This window comes from Electrona antarctica (assembly GCF_951216825.1).
Source record: "Electrona antarctica genome assembly, chromosome: 24".
Lineage (NCBI taxonomy): Eukaryota > Metazoa > Chordata > Actinopteri > Myctophiformes > Myctophidae > Electrona > Electrona antarctica.
Window position 1 is genome coordinate 28235957 of NC_136803.1, and position 17514 is coordinate 28253470.

The 17514-nt window shown below is 41.6% G+C and overlaps 2 protein-coding genes across 2 annotated transcripts in view; one reads left to right on the forward strand and one right to left on the reverse strand.

Annotated features, from left to right (window-relative positions):
• LOC306917679 (protein-tyrosine kinase 2-beta-like) overlaps positions 1–3991 on the reverse strand; it is a gene marked incomplete at its 5' end in the record, with an annotated part of 28322 nt that extends 24331 nt beyond the window's left edge. Inside the window, one exon of the mRNA XM_079495974.1 lies at positions 3797–3991. Within this exon, the coding sequence (XP_079352100.1) occupies positions 3797–3991 (195 nt within the window). The remainder of the gene's footprint in view (positions 1–3796) is intronic.
• Positions 3992–8028: 4037 nt separating this feature from the next.
• The window catches only part of LOC306917681 (rho guanine nucleotide exchange factor 7-like), a 41930-nt gene continuing 32444 nt past the window's right edge, over positions 8029–17514 (forward strand). The window contains exons 1-2 of the mRNA XM_079495976.1: positions 8029–8423; positions 9767–9850. Of these exons, the coding sequence (XP_079352102.1) occupies positions 8259–8423; positions 9767–9850 (249 nt within the window). The 5' untranslated portion in view covers positions 8029–8258. The remainder of the gene's footprint in view (positions 8424–9766; positions 9851–17514) is intronic.

Here is a 17514-nt window from a genome sequence, read left to right on the forward strand (position 1 = left end):
AGTGTCTATTTTATTCTACATGTATTCTGTTCTACACTGCTTGGCAGAGTGTGGTCTAGACTATTATATTACCGGTATGTACTAATTAACCTTACGATACTTCCCTCTACTCTATGCTCAACGATTCAAACTGTTCCTCTGTTCTTTATGCCTAACAACCATAACCCTGTGAGCTTATTTAACCCCCCGTCGTCCATAACGGAACTATTTATTTACTGGGCTGGAGGGTAAACGTCTGCATTTATACCCAGCCGTCATGGCTGCTCAGATGTGTGTGCATGCAGAAGCTGTTAGGAGTTAAAGGACCACTTCACCACTTCTCAACCTATCTTCATATAATAGGTCCTCACTAATAATCATGAAAAAATGGCGCAATTTTTTTCTACTCGGTCTGTGTCTCATAGGAGGGCTGTGGGCAGTTCAGAAACCGTCTTCCAGTGACATCATCGATGGGGAATCCAAGCTAATAGAAACTGCAGGCTTTCTAGTCCTGAAAAGTTGCAATGCGAAAATGGAAGCCATCGTTCTCACGATAATGAAAATCTAAACATTTTTGTAAAAATAATCTTGTTTAAAAATAAATCTGCCTAATGATGATGTCACTGGAAGACGGATTCTAAACAGCCCACAGCCCTCCTATGAGACACAGACTGAGTAGAAAAAACTCGTGCCATTTTATCATGATTATTAGTGAGGACCTATTATATGAAGATAGGTTGAAAAGTGGTGAAGTGGTCCTTTAAGTGTCTTGCTCATGGGCACTTCACTGCACCCACTCAACTACGACCTCATTAACCCTAACCCTGTTTCCTTCTTTGCCGCTCCACCCCCTCTTGCCAGTGGTGGAAAGTAACTAAGTACATTTACTCAAGTAATACTTAGGTACAATTTTGAGGTATATTTGTACTTTACTTGGAGTATTTCCGATTTCCAGCACTTTTCAAAATCCTTTTATTCAGGTTTTTGTAACAGTAGCCCAGGGGCAAGTATTAAACAGACATATCAAATATAAAAATAAAACTCAATCCCCTATCCCACCCTCCCCCCACCCACAATCCCAAGGATAGTCGGAAAAACAGTCTGGAGGAAATACAATAAATAAATATATCTATATACACATACACAAAAATACATGCATACATAATTACAAAAAATAAAAAATATAATAAAATAAAAAGCAGATTTTTCATAGCAGAGCAGATTTTGTTTCTGTTGTGGTTTGGCGTTGGCCGAGGCATAGGCACGGCACACTATGCAGTTTGTGTGTTGTGGTAGAATGTCATAAACGGGCCCCAGGTCTTGTAAAACTTTTTCTCAGAGCCGGCAATTGAAAACCAGCACTTTTACTTCTACTTCTACACTGCATCTCGGATCGAAATATTGTACATTTACACTACAATTATCGGGTTAGGGAACTACTATGAAAACTTTAGTTACTATCGTTACTACTGTAGATTTTGAATATTATTACAAAACATACATTACCCACTTCAGCCCTATATACATTTTGGCCATTTGAAAATAGCCCGCATCTACGACAATCTGCTATTTTCAAAAGATTTTTATACATTTCAAAACTTGAAATGTGACATTCTGCATAACAAGTACTTTCTACTTTTGATAGCCTACTTAATGTACATTTTGATACCAATACTGTATTTCTGCATTGATACTTTTACCTAACCCATTTTGGGCGGGAGCCCCTTTTGGTGTTTTAAAGCATTGTTATACTTTAGCTATTGAAAAATAGCAGATCTACAAGCTCATAGCGCGGCACTCGGTGACTTGTAGGTCTGCTATTTTTGAAAAATCGTGAAAATGTGCCTCAAATCTTTGAATATATATTATTACAGAGTAAACATTTTAACTCAAATCTTTGCTTCTGGGGGGGGGGTCCCTGGAACAACATATTTTCAAACGGGGGGTAAGTGTATGGATACAAGTCCTTTAGTTGTGCAGTGTCCCTGGATCCACCATTCCTCATAGAAGAGAATGAGTTGAGGAATCTGTTACAGTAAAGACACAGAACTGCAGGAAAGGTCCGGTTCTTGTTTATGCAAAAATCAAGTTATTGTGTGCTGATAAACTGTCAATGTTTTTACTGATATTTTTTTCAACCATGTAAAGTTCCAGCTTGTTATGCATCGTGCTTCAATTGTTCCAGTACCAATTTATACCTAATTCTACCTACGCATGTCCTGTTTACTCATTTTAACCCATTTTAGGCGGGAACCCCTTTTGGTGTTAGCATTATGTTATGCTTTAGCTATTGAAAAATAGCAGATCTACAAGCTCATAGCGCGCTATGAGCTTGTGCCGCGCTATGAGCGCCGCGCTATGAGCTTGTAGGTCTGCTATTTTTGAAAAATCGAAGAACGACTGACATAGAAACAGCTTTTTCAGAAAACTGTCAGGATTTAGAAGACATTTTTAGAATCTGATCTCATGTCAAAATGGGTTAATAATAATATTATTCCATCAAGGCTGCAAGACAAATTCACAGAGCTGGGATTCAACAAGTGTCACTGGACTTTCCCTTTTTATCAGATAGATCACGTGTGGTTAAAGGTCAAATCTATCAAAGTCTATCTCCATTAGCATATCTCCTAACCCTAACCCTCGCCTCAGCTTCATTCATTCACATGCTAACAACAGCACTTCTCATTCTGACTCAGCTAAAAATCTTCTTCCACATTTGCGGATGACACATTTGTGACGTCTCATCTCCCACGATGATGAAACAGCTTGTAACAGAAGCAGAAGTCCCCAGAGTGGTGTGTTCACACTCACAACAACTTAACCCTAAACATAACCCGAAAACCAAGGAGATGCACGTGAACTTCCACAGAAACAAACTGAAAACAAACAAATGAAATGCTCAGCTGATGACAGGAAGGAGGGAGCATAATAAGGTAGTGAAAGCAGCAATAAAAACCATTGGCCAGGATTTGTTAACCCATTTTGACCTGAGATCAGATTCTAAAAATGTCTTCTACATCCTGACAGTTTTCTGAAAAAGCTATGTTTCTATGTCAGTCGTTCTGACAAAATAGAAGACCTACAAGCTCATAGAGCGCCACTCGGTGGCGCGCTATGAGCTTGTAGATCTGCTATTTTTCAATAGCTAAAGCAAAACATAATGCTACCACCAAAAGGGGTGCAACTCTAATATTTATAACACCTGCAGCTTTAGTCTGAAAATTGGTAACTCAGTCTGTAGAGCACTGGCCTTTTGTAGTTTGTACCTAATTTCTAGGTACAACAAGGTCGCAGGTTCGATACCGGGCACCACCCAACCCAGCGTATGAGTATACACTGATTGGGCAAGTTGTGCAGAGATACTGGGAATTACTTGATAGCTGTTACCTCGGGTACTGCCCATAAGTCCGACATCCCGTTAGTACGACCTACGTGGCCGGTTAAGACTGAGGTTAGGGTTAGCGACCTATGTGGCTGGTTAAGACTGAGTCGTGGCCGGTTAAGACTGAGGTTAGGGTTACCGACCTACGTGGCCGGTTAAGACTGAGGTTAGGTTTAGGGTTTGCGATAGTGTTAGTAATCGGTCGGACCAACGGGAGGTCGGAAACAATGACATGTTACCGTTACCTCAGACATTCCATCTCACAGGGGTCTAGCGCAGTGAAAAAATGGATGGGATGGACGTCCTCATTCTCGGTCAATAGCGACAATAAGACAGTCCACCCTACTTACTTATTTACTTAATGCACCTGACACGTGTTATATTTATTTTGTTGTCGTTTTTTTTTGCGCAGAGAAGAGTAAGAGTTGACATTACCTTGACAGTCCATCCCTCTTGACAGCGGACCAGTTTGAAGTTCTTGCCCATGGAGCTGTTGCTAAGGAAACACACTTTGATGATCTTGTCGGGGACAACAACAGAATCCCTGACACCGGCCGTGGTGGGAGACGCGGGGTCGCTGCTGGTGGTAGACACGCTGTGCCAGTCCAGAGTGCTGGTGTCCCCCGACATCTCTCCCTCTCTCTCTCACACACACACACACACACACACACTCAACACACACTCAATATGAACACATACTACAGGCATTCACATGCACACACGCACGCATTGCACTGAATGGATATCAGCAAGCATGCACAAACACCTTGCTCAGTCAACGGAAGGAAGAAACAAAGGCACATAACAACAATGTTACCTTCATGTGATTTGAGAACAGTTGTACCCCACTGTGTTTGATCTGCGAGATGCTTCCAATTTCTGCTTCGAATTCACCGCGTACTCACCTCTCTCACACCAAAAGTCCAACGTACAGCACGAGAAATATACGCCAAAGAAACAAGTGGTAGATTGTATTGGGTTTTGGTTATGTGTATATATAGGACGCCTGCCCCGTGCAATGCCTTCAAGAAGAGTCATTTCAACTACTAAAAGAGGAAATAGTGCTTGCGGACGTATGAGGAAGTGGGAGAGAAGCTAACAGAAAAATTGACAGGGCTGATGAAACCACCAACCCCATCTCACACTTACACACGCACACGCACACACACACACACACACACACACACACACACACACACACACACACACACACACACACACACACACACACACACACACACACACCCAATTGGCACATTCCATCAGCTCCCCCCCCTGCCTTCTGACAAGTGGCATGGTCGAGCCTTATAGTTCCTCATACAATTACCAACATTACCAACAAGTTACCAACATGGATGATCTTCAGAAACACTGAACTCTCGCCTTGAACCGTAGCATCCCTATATGATGGGTGTCAAAATAGGTGAACATTTGACAACAACTCTCGAGTGTAAAATGAAACCAAATGTTACACTCAAGAGTTAAATGTATTGTTAAACACGTAATTTACAAGATGTCTACACAATTAGAGAATGTAGAAGAATTGTTGTTACTTTGATCTCTCCTATGGTATACCAACATCAATACAGCATGGAAATGTGAAAATATTTGATGGGTGTGCAAGGCTAAATATCATCAAATGGTGGTCTGTGGCTCAAATGCAGAATAAACTAGAACTGCACTCTGTCGAGTGCCTACTTGCTTGTTGCACCCAAGTAGGCCATAAATGGCCTACTAGTGCGCAAGCAGAGCGCGCAAGTACTGTAGTGCCTACAAGCAAGTAGGCACTCGACAGAGGTGCTCTATGTATATGTATGTAATTTGTAAGTTGATTAGCGGTATACTGTGGTTACTTTGCGTATGCGTATGTATCGTAGCAGCATATGACGTCAGGGTATAACTGGTATAACTAGCTCTCAATGATGACGTAATAAATATGTGGATTAAGGGCCCAATGCCAGGGTGTAATTGGTTTTCGATGGTGACGTAATGACGATATGTTTTAGTGTCGGGAGGATTAAAGGTAATGCCCCTATGTATACATGTATGTAATCTGACACCACTGCCATATCAAGCACAAGTAGTCATTACGTCATATGCTGGCACGGCGCATACGCATCAAACATTGCCCTGGACGAAAACTATTACTTGCGCGCTCTGCTTGCGCAAGTAATAATGGGCCTTGATATGAAAAGGGTTGAAAACCACTGATGCAGAGGGAAAAAGGCGAAGCAGAATATATAGGCCCTGGCCCCTGCCACGGGGTACCCTGGTCAACGAAGTATACAGGGTTCAAGTGGTTTAACGTCTACTCAGACCTATAGCGACATGCATGTACACGGAACCCTGGCTGAATACTGAATCACTGTGTATGTGGTGCGTTCATATAACTCAAGAGTCTTTCCTGCTGCCCAATACATAAATCAGTTGGAAAAAAAAGCCAGGTCAGCTACTGTGTGTGTGTGTGTGTGTGTGTGTGTGTGTGTGTGCGCGTGCGTGCGTTACCGTATGACTGTAGACTGTAGTAGGCTATGTGTGAGATGAGATGAGATGAGATGAGATGAGATATACTTTATTAATCCCTGAGGGGAAATTGAAGCGTTACAACAGCATAATGTGACACATAAAAAGCTAAAACTACTGGACAAACAGATGAACACAAAACAGACACAAATGGACATAACCACACAAGACCAGGACCACCAAGGACCATATGCCATTTGGGGGGAGGCAGTTCTTATGCATTAGCATTGTATAGTCTGATAGCAGTTGGCATGAAAGAGAGTCTGTATCGTTCCGTGTGCATCCTCGGGGGGAGTGACATTGTATCATGCACACACACACCCTTCACACCTGCCCACTGCGCAGTTACACAATGGCCGCTACTTATACTTGGCAGGAGTGCAGAGGAGGTCTAAGGCCTTGCTGAATAAATACCTGGACGCACCAGGCCTGAAGACCTCAAGGTTGTCTCCTGCCTGGTGGCAGCGCGCTGCCTGCCCTGGAGAGAACCTATAGTCTGGAGGAGGAGAGCACCGCCACAAGAAATGTATGTATATGCAGTGGTTTTACCCATTTTGACCTGAAATCAGATTCTAAAAATGTCTTCTATATCCTGACAGTTTTCTGAAAAAGCTATGTTTCTATGTCAGTCGTTCTTCGATTTTTCAAAAATAGCAGATCTACAAGCTCACGTAGCGCTACTCGGTAGCTATTTTTCAATAGCTAAAGCATAACATAATGCTAACACCAAAAGGGGTTCCCGCCCAAAATGGGTTAAGTAAAAGTATCAATACTGCAATGTAGAACTATACTCTGTTACAAGAAAAAGTCCGGAATTCAAAATGTAGGGCTACGCTTGAGTAAAAGTACAAAAGTATTGGCATCAAAGTGCACTTAAAGTACCAAAAGTAGAAAGTACTCACTATGCAGAATGAATGTCCCATTTCAAGTTTTCAAATATATACAAATATTTTGAAAATAGCAGATTGGCTATATTTTCATTTTCAAAAGGCCGAAATGTATATAGGGTTTATGTGGTTAATGTATGTTAAAGTATTAAACTAAAGTTTTAAATAAATGTAGTGGAGTAAAAGTACAATAGTTAGATCCGAGATGTATAGAAGTAAAAGTATTGGAAATTGGAAATAGTAAAGTACAAATACCTCAAAATTGTACTTAAGTACAGTACTTAAGTAAATGCACGTAGTCACTTTTCACCACTGTATACTGTATATAGTTACATTTGCAATAGGTTTTCAGGCCTGTACAAAAAACAGGATTCACAGTACTATATAGGCCTACCAATTATTACACTCCTGTATTTTTACTAATTATTATAAAATCGCATTATTACACTCGCAGCACCTATATTTAATATACCAGTATTGTCTCCTTCATTAACATGACAATCATCATCATTAGACTATTATTAATCCAGATCCTAATACCTAGCCTCACATGCACAGTCGCACGCACACACACACACACACACACACACACACACACACACACACACACACACACACACACACACACACACACACACACACACACACACACACACACACACACACACACACACACACACACACACACACACACACACACACACACACACACACACGCGGAAATTGCCAATTAATGTTCATTTATTCTGAAACCCAAGGCAATGTTTGAAAACCAACGACAGAGGGCGATGTAGTTCAATGTATTTCAATGTATTTCCCCTAGGCTGTAAATTTGACCTAAATATAACAACCAAAATAAAATAAAATAAAATAAAATAAAATAAAATAAAATAAAATAAAATAAAATAAAATAAAATAAAATAAAATAAAATAAAATAAAATAAAATAAAATAAAATAAAATAAAATAAAATAAAATAAAATAAAATAAAATAAAATAAAATAAAATAAAATAAAATAAAATAAAATAAAATAAAATAAAATAAAATAAAATAAAATAAAATAAAATAAAATAGAGACAGACAGACAGACAGACAGGCAGAGGTGCTTATTTTTTTTTGCTTATAGAAAACCGCTGTCTGTGATGTCATCATCCGCTCCATGCCTTCATTGGCAGCGGACCGGACGAGAGAAAGAGAGAGAGAGAGAGAGAGAGAGTCAGTAGCCAAACGAGAACACAATTGAAACCGGTTGTGTTTGTTTTACCTTTCTTATTCCTTCACCTCTTTTGCGCCATGGCCATTTTCATTAATTTGCTTGCATAGTCAACGTGTGCGTCTTTCTTTTGTTATGGTAACAACGAAGACCATAGAAATCGCATCACTCCAATTTCTTTCTTTCTTATTTAAAGGACAATAATCAAAAGTATAGAGTTTGGGACCCGCGGTTTGCTGTTGATCTTCATCACCACCACCAAACAGAAACAGTCATGAATTCGGCAGAGCAGACGGTTACCTGGCTTATCACGCTTGGGGTCTTGGAATCGCCTAAGAAGAGCATCTCTGACCCGGAGGGTTTCCTCCAATCCTCCTTAAAAGATGGAGTGGTGCTGTGCAAGCTACTGGAGAGGCTGCGACCCGGGACACTGGACAAAGTAAGACAAGACACAATATTGTGGTTCTGCTTCAGTAACAACATAATGGTGTGCAATATGAAAGGAAATCATTCATTTAAAAAAAGGAGAAAAAAAATCTTTTTTTAAAAGAAGAAGCATTTCTGGTCTAATTATGTCTTTGAGCGCTTTGGGTTGTGCGATAAATTAGTAGAACGAGTCTTCTAGCCTTAATTATAATTATAATCGACATTTCATTGTAAATTGGCTGCAGGCTAGGCTATGGGATATCCGGTCACAACCAGAGGGGTGTGTGTGTGCGTTTGTGCGTGTGTGTGTGTGTGTGAGAGATCATTTTTTCTTAAATACAAAACAAACCCTCTTTAAAACAGCCTCCTGGAGGCACAGACAGAAACAACTGTCCCATGAGAGACAATTTTGCTGTCTGTATAAAATAGGCAACATGGGAATTTCTTTCTTTCCCAGAGACAGTGGCTGCAGGGAAAGAAAGACGTCATTCCTAAATATTTTATAGATTGGCTGGCCAATTATAGTTACATACTTTCGTTTTCACGTCTTGTCTTTAGCCTGTGCTGTGTGTGAGTAGTGAGTACTGCTCTGTTTCTTCTTTGGTTTAACCGAAATAATCCCACGGCAATAGACTATAACACTGCACTAAAAGGACATTTCTGATGATACTAGCGGCACGTTTCCTCATTTAGGTCTGCAGTGCAACACGCGTCAAATCTGCAAGGCAATTAAGAATATAGGCTACAATTAAGGTCGATCAGTCAGAGTTGTTTTTTCCTCCTTTAGCTCCTTTTCCTGTTTTTTTGGTTTGGAAGTGTTGTATAAATTATTTGTACGTCATGTTCTGATGAATTGAAAAGGGTGGACCCTATTGTAAACAAAAAGTGTAACGCTAGTTACTGTGGTGTCGCGTGCCGAAAAATCTAAATCTACATTCAAGCCAACACACGCACACACACACGCACACACGCGCGCACGCACACACGCACACACGCCGCATGGAACGGACTACAACATGACGTCACTTCCTCCTTCTGGCTAATAATCCGACGGTTCCGACCGACCGACGGGGAGGAGGAGAACAAGTGCACAGCACACAGACTGTCAGTCAGTCAGTACAGCAACGCGTCTGGAATAATAATCATGTTTTTCTCCACATCTACCGGTCCGACCTGAACTCATTCTGTCTGTTATCTGTGGGGCAGCAGGCAGGCTGCACAGACAGAACCGGTCCCACTCCGGATCATGTTATGATTCGTGAATGAACTGAACCCTAGTCTCACACACTGACTCAATGTTGTTGTCATCACCTCCGTCCGTGTGTCACCTGCATGTGTGTCGTTCTTCTTGTGTAGGTTTTCCACGAACCCAGAAGTGACGGCGAGTGTCAGAACAACATCAGCGAGTTCCTAAAAGGCTGCGGAGCTTTCTGCGTGGAGGTGAGTTTATATATTATATATGCAGGTCTGTTCTACAGAAACAATATGAACTAATTAGCTACTTAAACCATATATTTTAGTAAACTGGACAACGTACCTCTGACTGTAGTCACTGTACTACTGTAGGTTACTTGGACCGCTTTCTTCCCGTCTACAAGTAAATCATTTTCCAAAAATAGCCGATCTACAAGCTCACAACCCATTGTGAGCTTGTAGTCTATCTGTTTTCAAATATATTGGACATGTTTACTTGTCTTTGACTTTAATTAAAAAGTTCAAACTGATCATATTTGATTTGAGGGACATGGATATCTGTTCAAGGTGAATTTAGATTGAGCACTTGTTGTGGAAACAAGAAAGAGAGGTTTTGTGTTTTTGTCTGGCATTAAGTCGTAGCAGTAAACATTGCTGTATGTTTATTACTGAAGTGTGTGTGTGTGTGTGTGTGTGTGTGTGTGTGTGTGTGTGTGTGTGTGTGTGTGTGTGTGTGTGTGTGTGTGTGTGTGTGTGTGAGTGTGTGTGACTATAGTTTGTGTATTGTGCACTGCTTGTGCACACTAGAGAGTAACGCCTTTCCCTCACACCCTCTCGGTGAAAGGCACCAAACTGATATGACTACACACACAAACACGCACCACACAGTCGCACACATGGCCATAATATGCACACGCATGCACATTGCACAGTAGTATATTGATTAATTCATGACTGTGGAAAAAGCCGTGGCATGCACCGCAATGGAAAAGAGCAGATTATGCAGCCGGCGGGCGTCGCGTACTGAATAAAGTGGTCCCATTCCCAGCTTGCCACTCTTTTAATGAGTCTCCATGTGAAGATGCTGGCTGTGCTTGGCCTGGTCTTTGATGGCCGCAGCTGTCTGTAAATCTACCTATGGCTATGCTGTTTGTAAATTAGCTACGAGAGACGAGAGTGTGCTGTTTGTGTGGAACAAGCGTCTACATTTTCTTTCTTGCCTTGATCTCCTAAAACCGAGCCTCTTCTGGCCTTTCTCACAAGATGGGAACTATACCGGTATCATGCATACAAACTTTTCACTCACTTTTTTTACTTGTAAAACTGTGATGTGACAACGAAGATGATTCTGATTCTCCGAGGTGATAAAAGGCCTCTTTTTTGATATTGACATCACAATCACATAGCTCAGTGCACAACTTCAAGTAAAATTCCTAGATGCAATTGTGTGTTGGCACAAGGCAAATTTTCACCACCTGTCCACAGGAGACCTTTCTAAAAAATACGGTAACACTTTAGTTTACAAGACCCAATCGAGTACAGAAATATAATATATACTACTACTACTACTAATAATAATTCATTCATTCCCCCACTTTCATGTTCATCAGGCCCGTTGATGTAGCCATGCACTAGACCTCAACATCATGGATGTAGAAACCTAGAAACTCTAGGATGTCCCCACGGCTAAAATTATACTGAATTATACTTAACTGCGTGCTGGTGTCGTGCTTGGTGAATAACAGATCTACAAGCTCACAATGCGTCACAAATGGTGATGCGTTGTGAGGTTGTATTATATCTGCTGCTATGTGTACCACAGTTGGGGCTCGGTCGGTCCGGATCCTAATTATCAAAATGGAGGGTTTATATTTTTAATGTTCGCCTTTATTTTATTAATGTTCGCCTTTATTTTAGGGAGGGACAGACAGTAGGCTGACAGGAAATGGGGAGAGAGATGGGGGGAAGACATGCAGTAAAGGCCACCGGGATCAGGAGTTGAACCCGCGACACAATGCCAGACTGGATTACCAGCCAAGGTGCCTGGACCACTGAGCCATGGCCCAGGCCAAAAATGGAGGGTTCTTTGAAATTAAAAAGGTTGAGAATTCCAGACGTAGTCTGTAGAGATGTGAGTAGAACTACACCGTTGAATCGTCATTGTTAATATAACTCTGGACCCAAATGGTAAAGGTCTCCCAAAGTTACATTAACACTGAGGATTGACTGTGTACCACTACTTTGCTAATTCATTCATATAATTTACTGGCCAGTGGGTTATAAATCAAATACATTTTTCGCGTTGTTTTCTAGGCAACTTTGCCTTTTTAAAATACGAGGAGAGAGGCTGGAACTAATTGGATGGAGGGAGAGGAAAGAAAACCATAGGAAAGAAAAATCCACATCACCGCTTGCTGCTCCCGAGAACATTATGACAGTGAGAGAGACGTTGACATTCAACACAGGTCTTGCACTGTATTTGAACCTATGCTGATGTCGTGATAATGCAGCTGAGCTGACCCATTCAGCCTCCAGCGCACACCCCAGCCCAAGGACAGATAAGAAAATCCCTCAATGTCAAATGTTGCTGCGACGCCCAGGGTTCACAATTTATAAGAGCTGAAGACTTTGGAGACTGAGGGGAGAATGGAGTCAGTGAAGGGGTCGCGATGAGGGTATCCGTAATACTTTACTTTATTTGTTTATTTGGACAGGACAGTGCATATTCATGGACGTCACATGGACGTAAATACACCGGATATAGCACAGTTGCTAATTTTCATCCGCAGTCCTCACAAGAAACACAAAACGGAAAAACAGACAGTCAAACAGTGGAATAAATTTACATAACATTACATAGGGAACACGGCATAAAAAAGAAATACACCTAAAATAATCATGAATGGTTGCAGCTTTGGTTTTCAAGCAACCATTTTTTCTGATTGTATTTAAAAGAGGGAAATGTAGCACAATCCCTTATACGCAGAGGAAGGCCATTCCATGCTACACAACCCTGTACTGAGAGGACATTTTGGCCGAATGTTGTTTGCCGGTGCGGCACTTCGCAGTCTCCTCGAGTGGTTGCTCTGGTACTGATTCCCCATCGGGCTTTCGTTTAATGAATTCACTTTGGGGGGGGGGCAATGCTCGCCTTAAAACATGCTCGCCCTCGTTTTTTTCCCGCCGACCTCACTCCGACCGCGCGGCGGGGCGGGGCGGTTCTTGTATTCTTTGGATTGGTTTACTGAGAATAAGGTTCGAAATACGTTTTAGGGTTGGTTTAGGCATAGTTTTACTGGGATTAATTTGATTAATTGGGTTAGGTTTTGGCACTGTTTTACTGAAATTAAGGTTAGGTTTAACTGTTTCAACCCATTTTGGGCAGGAACCCCTTTTGGTGTTAGCATTAGTTATGCTTTAGCTATTGAAAAATAGATCTACAAGCTCATAGCGCGCCACCGAGTGGCGCGCTACGAGCTTGTAGGTCTGCTATTTTTGAAAAATCGAAGAACCACTGACATAGAAACATAGCTTTTTCAGAAAACTGTCAGGATGTAGAAGACATTTTTAGAATCTGATCTCAGGTAAAAATGGGTTAAGCATAGTTTACTGAGGTTATGTTTAGGCATGCCAGGCTGAACAGTTCTGCTGGCTAGTGTACACCCAGGGTGACGGTGTTTTGAGGCGAGCTTTCCATTTACCCGTGAGGAGATGGAGAGGAACGGAGAGGAGAGATACTGTAAGAGTGAGGGGGAAAAAAGAGTAGACAGCGGAGAAGAGACGGTAACGGTAACTAACTAAGGTTGGAAAGGGGAGAGATTGGGGTATGCAGTGATGTAAATAGGTTTTCAATGTAATGAGTCCCGGGATGCAGGGATGGTCTTTTAGATGAGTCCCAGGGACATGTTATGAGTCCCACTTTAGGAGTCATATTTTGCCATTTTTACAAATTTAACTCATTTCATTTGATATGGTTATAATGTGGTTATATTCATGTAGAAAACAGAAGACGAAATGATTATTATAACTAAAGCTAGCAAAATAAACTATAATAAAAAACAGTACAGTAGTACAGTAGTGCATCCCGTGGATGCAGAGGTCGTTGTTTTATTGCGTCCCTTAACTATAAACTGCATTTTGGGATGCAAAATGCACCCTATTTTAATCTCTGGGTATGATCGGGGACGGAAGAAGGAAGGAATGAGAGAGGGAGGATGGAGAAGCAAGAGCATGCAAAAAAAAACTGGAATGCTGCGAGGAAGGAGAGAGTCTCTTCAGGACAGCTGGAAAGAGGGGAGGGGGGGTTTGAAGGCGAAGGATGGGGGAGGGCTCGATGTAATTCAGTGTGTCAGGCAGCCGGTGGATTTTCCAATCAGGTTGATTAGCTAGGTCCACGCGTCGCCTGCTCACGGGAGCCAAGACCTCCATTACCAGATTGGCTGCAGCTGCTCACAGTCGCCTGCCGGGAGGCCAGTCCCGGCCTGACTTACTGTTCAGTTGATCCAGACGACGTTCCTCGGCATGTGGAAGCCCGGTGACAAGGAGAGTGGCGAGAGTCTGTCCCACAGTGACAGTACGTGGGAAATTAACACGGTCGGGGGATCGGGTTGGGGGGGGGGGGGGGGGGTTATGCTTGCAGTAGTGTAACGTTAAGGACCCCAGAGTGGCTGGCTGCCTGGCTGGCTGCGTCATGAGCATTTATTATTTGTCCAGATGTAATAACTGCAGAGCAGTTAAATGATCTGTGAACTGGCCTGCACTCGTGTTCTTTAAAAATAAAGACATAAAAAAATGATTGATTGTGCAGCAGGACATTGAAGGAGAACAGGAGAGAGAGAGAGAAGCATGCTGTAGTGTAGATGAAGAAGAGAAGGAATGAGATGTAGGATGTGTGTATCTGTTTGGCATACTCACTAACTGGCTGGCTTCGTGACCGACTGACCGGGATGTTGAGAATGTTCACTTTTTTGCCAGGTTCTGTATTGTATTCATTGTGTTTCTGGGGACTTTCCCATGTAGACTATGTCTATGACGGCTACAGATACAAGGTACGGGCGGCTGTGGCTCAAGAGGTAGAGCAGGTCGTCCAATGATCCATGGGTCGGCGGTTCGAATCCCGGCTCCTCCTGGCTACATGTCCTTGGGCAAGACACTGAACCCCAAATTGCTCCCGATGTGCTGGTTGGTACCTTGCATGGCTTCCGCCGCAATTGGTGTATGAATGTGTGTGTGATCTATGTAAAGCGCCTTGGATAAAGGCACTATATAAATGCACCATTTACCATTTACCAGACTATGTCTATGACGGCTACAGATACAAGGTACAAGGTGGTACTGATCTACAAGCTCGTAGATAGGCTTGTAGGCTATTTTCAGCAAGTGAAAAAAACAGTCATTACGACGGCATCAAGGCCAGAATTTGGTCGGAATTTATTGAAAGGATAGCCCCGTCAAAATACATTTTGTTCGACTAAATCAACTGTAGATTTAGTCGACTAAAATCTTATAATATTTAGTCGACTAAAACGAGACTGAGACTAAGACATTCCAGGTGACTAAAATGTGACTAAAACTAAATTAAACCTATTCAAGTGACTAAAACTAAAATCTAAATTTGCTGCCAAAATCAACACTGCCGTGTAGGACGCCGCCATCTTGGAACTGTCGATAACAAACGACGAACCGCTCCAGAGCGACGAGGCAAGCTCCATAGAGTCCCGTATTAAATGGCCGCGATCTTTAGCGGCGTCTCTCTCCGAATTAAGGCGCAGATGAGGTGATATGAGGCGAAATACTATATTAGGAGATCAATAACAAATTAGCGCTAGGATCCGTTTAGCAGATTAGCGCCCTCCATGCTAGTTTCATCGACCCGCTGAAACGGCGTCCGCTAATACTAAGGGTAAAAGGGGTGCCCAAGAACCGTCATGTGTTAAGTAATACAGATTTAACAATAATTTAATTCTTGAGAGCGTAAAATGAAAGAGTTGAAGATCTAATACTTTACTTTACTTTATTTGTTTATTTGGACAGGACAATGCATATTAATGGACGTCACATGGACGTAAATACACCGGATATAGCACAGTTGCTAATTTTCATCCGCAGTCCTCACAAAGAAACGGAAAACGGAAAACAGACAGGCAAACAGTGGAATACATTTACATAACATTACATAGGGGACACAGCATAACAAAAATAAATACACCTAAAATAAGATCATAAATGGTTGCAGCTTTGGTTTTCAAGCAACCATTTTTTCAGATTGAATTTAAAAGATGGAAATGTAGCACAATCCCTTATGCGCAGAGGAACTCCATTCCATGCTACACTAATGCGAAGGGTCCATTTGGTTACCAACTCTCCATCATTTAGCTGGGGACCACCAGGCTGGAACCCCCTCAAGGGTCACTGGTTGAAAACCACTGGCATAAACCATTACTGTGTAGAATCTGGGAGAACGGTCCATTAGATCCAACGTAGTCACTGTATTATTTAGTCACAAGCTCTTGTTAATACTTTTCATTGGTTAAATATTTATAAAACGCAAAGACCGACTTTTCATCTTGGCATCCCTATTTTAGGGCAAATGGATCATATTGCGTCATATTGAGAGCCTGTAGATCAGCCATTTTGACTACCTTTGTATGACAAAATGTGGAGACTTTTCTCTTCTACCCCGGATTTGAACCCTGTTTCCTTTCGCCAGTCCTGACATTCTAACCATTGAGTCAATAGGTCATAGCAGTGGGCATGGTTTTCTGGCACCACTGAAAAATGGGCCATTCATTTTCCCCCATTTACAAATATATATTTATATCAATTATTTTAAGCCTAGAATCAAGCCATCCAGATTCCTGGTGAATCATGACCATAACACCTTTGCTATTGTGAAAGCAATAAAATAAAAAAGCTAAACAAAGCATATATATTAAATGTAGTACATGATATAATTAAATATTCATATTTCTGTTCCCCACAGAATCAAAGGTTTTCTGGTCATGAATCACCAGGATGGAACACATTGCATTTTATTCATTAAAATAATTTAGCAGATCTACAAACTCACAATGTGTCTAATGGTTATTACTATTGTATTGTATATTACAAGATTATGATGGTGTCAACATTCAAATTATATTTATTTTTATTAGTACTTGTATTAGTAAATAGCTCGGTGAGTCCATTTCGTTTAACAAGCGTTTGTCAGAAAACCGTTTTGGAAAACTCATTTAGAAGTCGTTTTTTAGAATCGGCCTCGGGTCCCATTTTGGGCGGGAACCCCTTTTGGTGTTAGCATTATGTTATGCTTTAGCAATTGAAAAATAGCAGATCTACAAGCTCATAGCGCGCCACCGAGTGGCGCGCTACGAGCTTGTAGGTCTGCTATTTTTGAAAAATCGAAGAACCACTGACCTAGAAACATAGCTTTTTCAGAAAACTGTCAGGATGTAGAAGACATTATTAGAATCTGATCTCAGGTCAAAATGGGTTAATGGGTTAATATGAAGGGGCATTGTCATTGTGGTCAGTGCAACGCGGAGGTCCTGTCCTACTGACTGACGGCCTTTACCTCTGCCTATTGAGCTCATTCATGATGTATGTGAGAGAGAGCGGAGAAAGATAGGAGGCTGGGAATTTCATTTAACACATTGATAGCACTCTATGGATACTCCTGCCCCACACGAAGGCAGAAGACAGTTTATTATGTTGTGAGGGATGCTCCTGCCCTAAGCAACTAGTCGACTAGTTTACTAGTTTACTAGTTTACTAGTCGACTAGTAAATCCACTAGTCGACCTTGTTGGTACTAGTTGATAAGGAAAAGAAAAAGTTTATTTTCTAAATATTTCCCCCGATTTTGTAGGCCTCAAGATCAGGTAGATTATAGTTATAGTCACCATGTACACA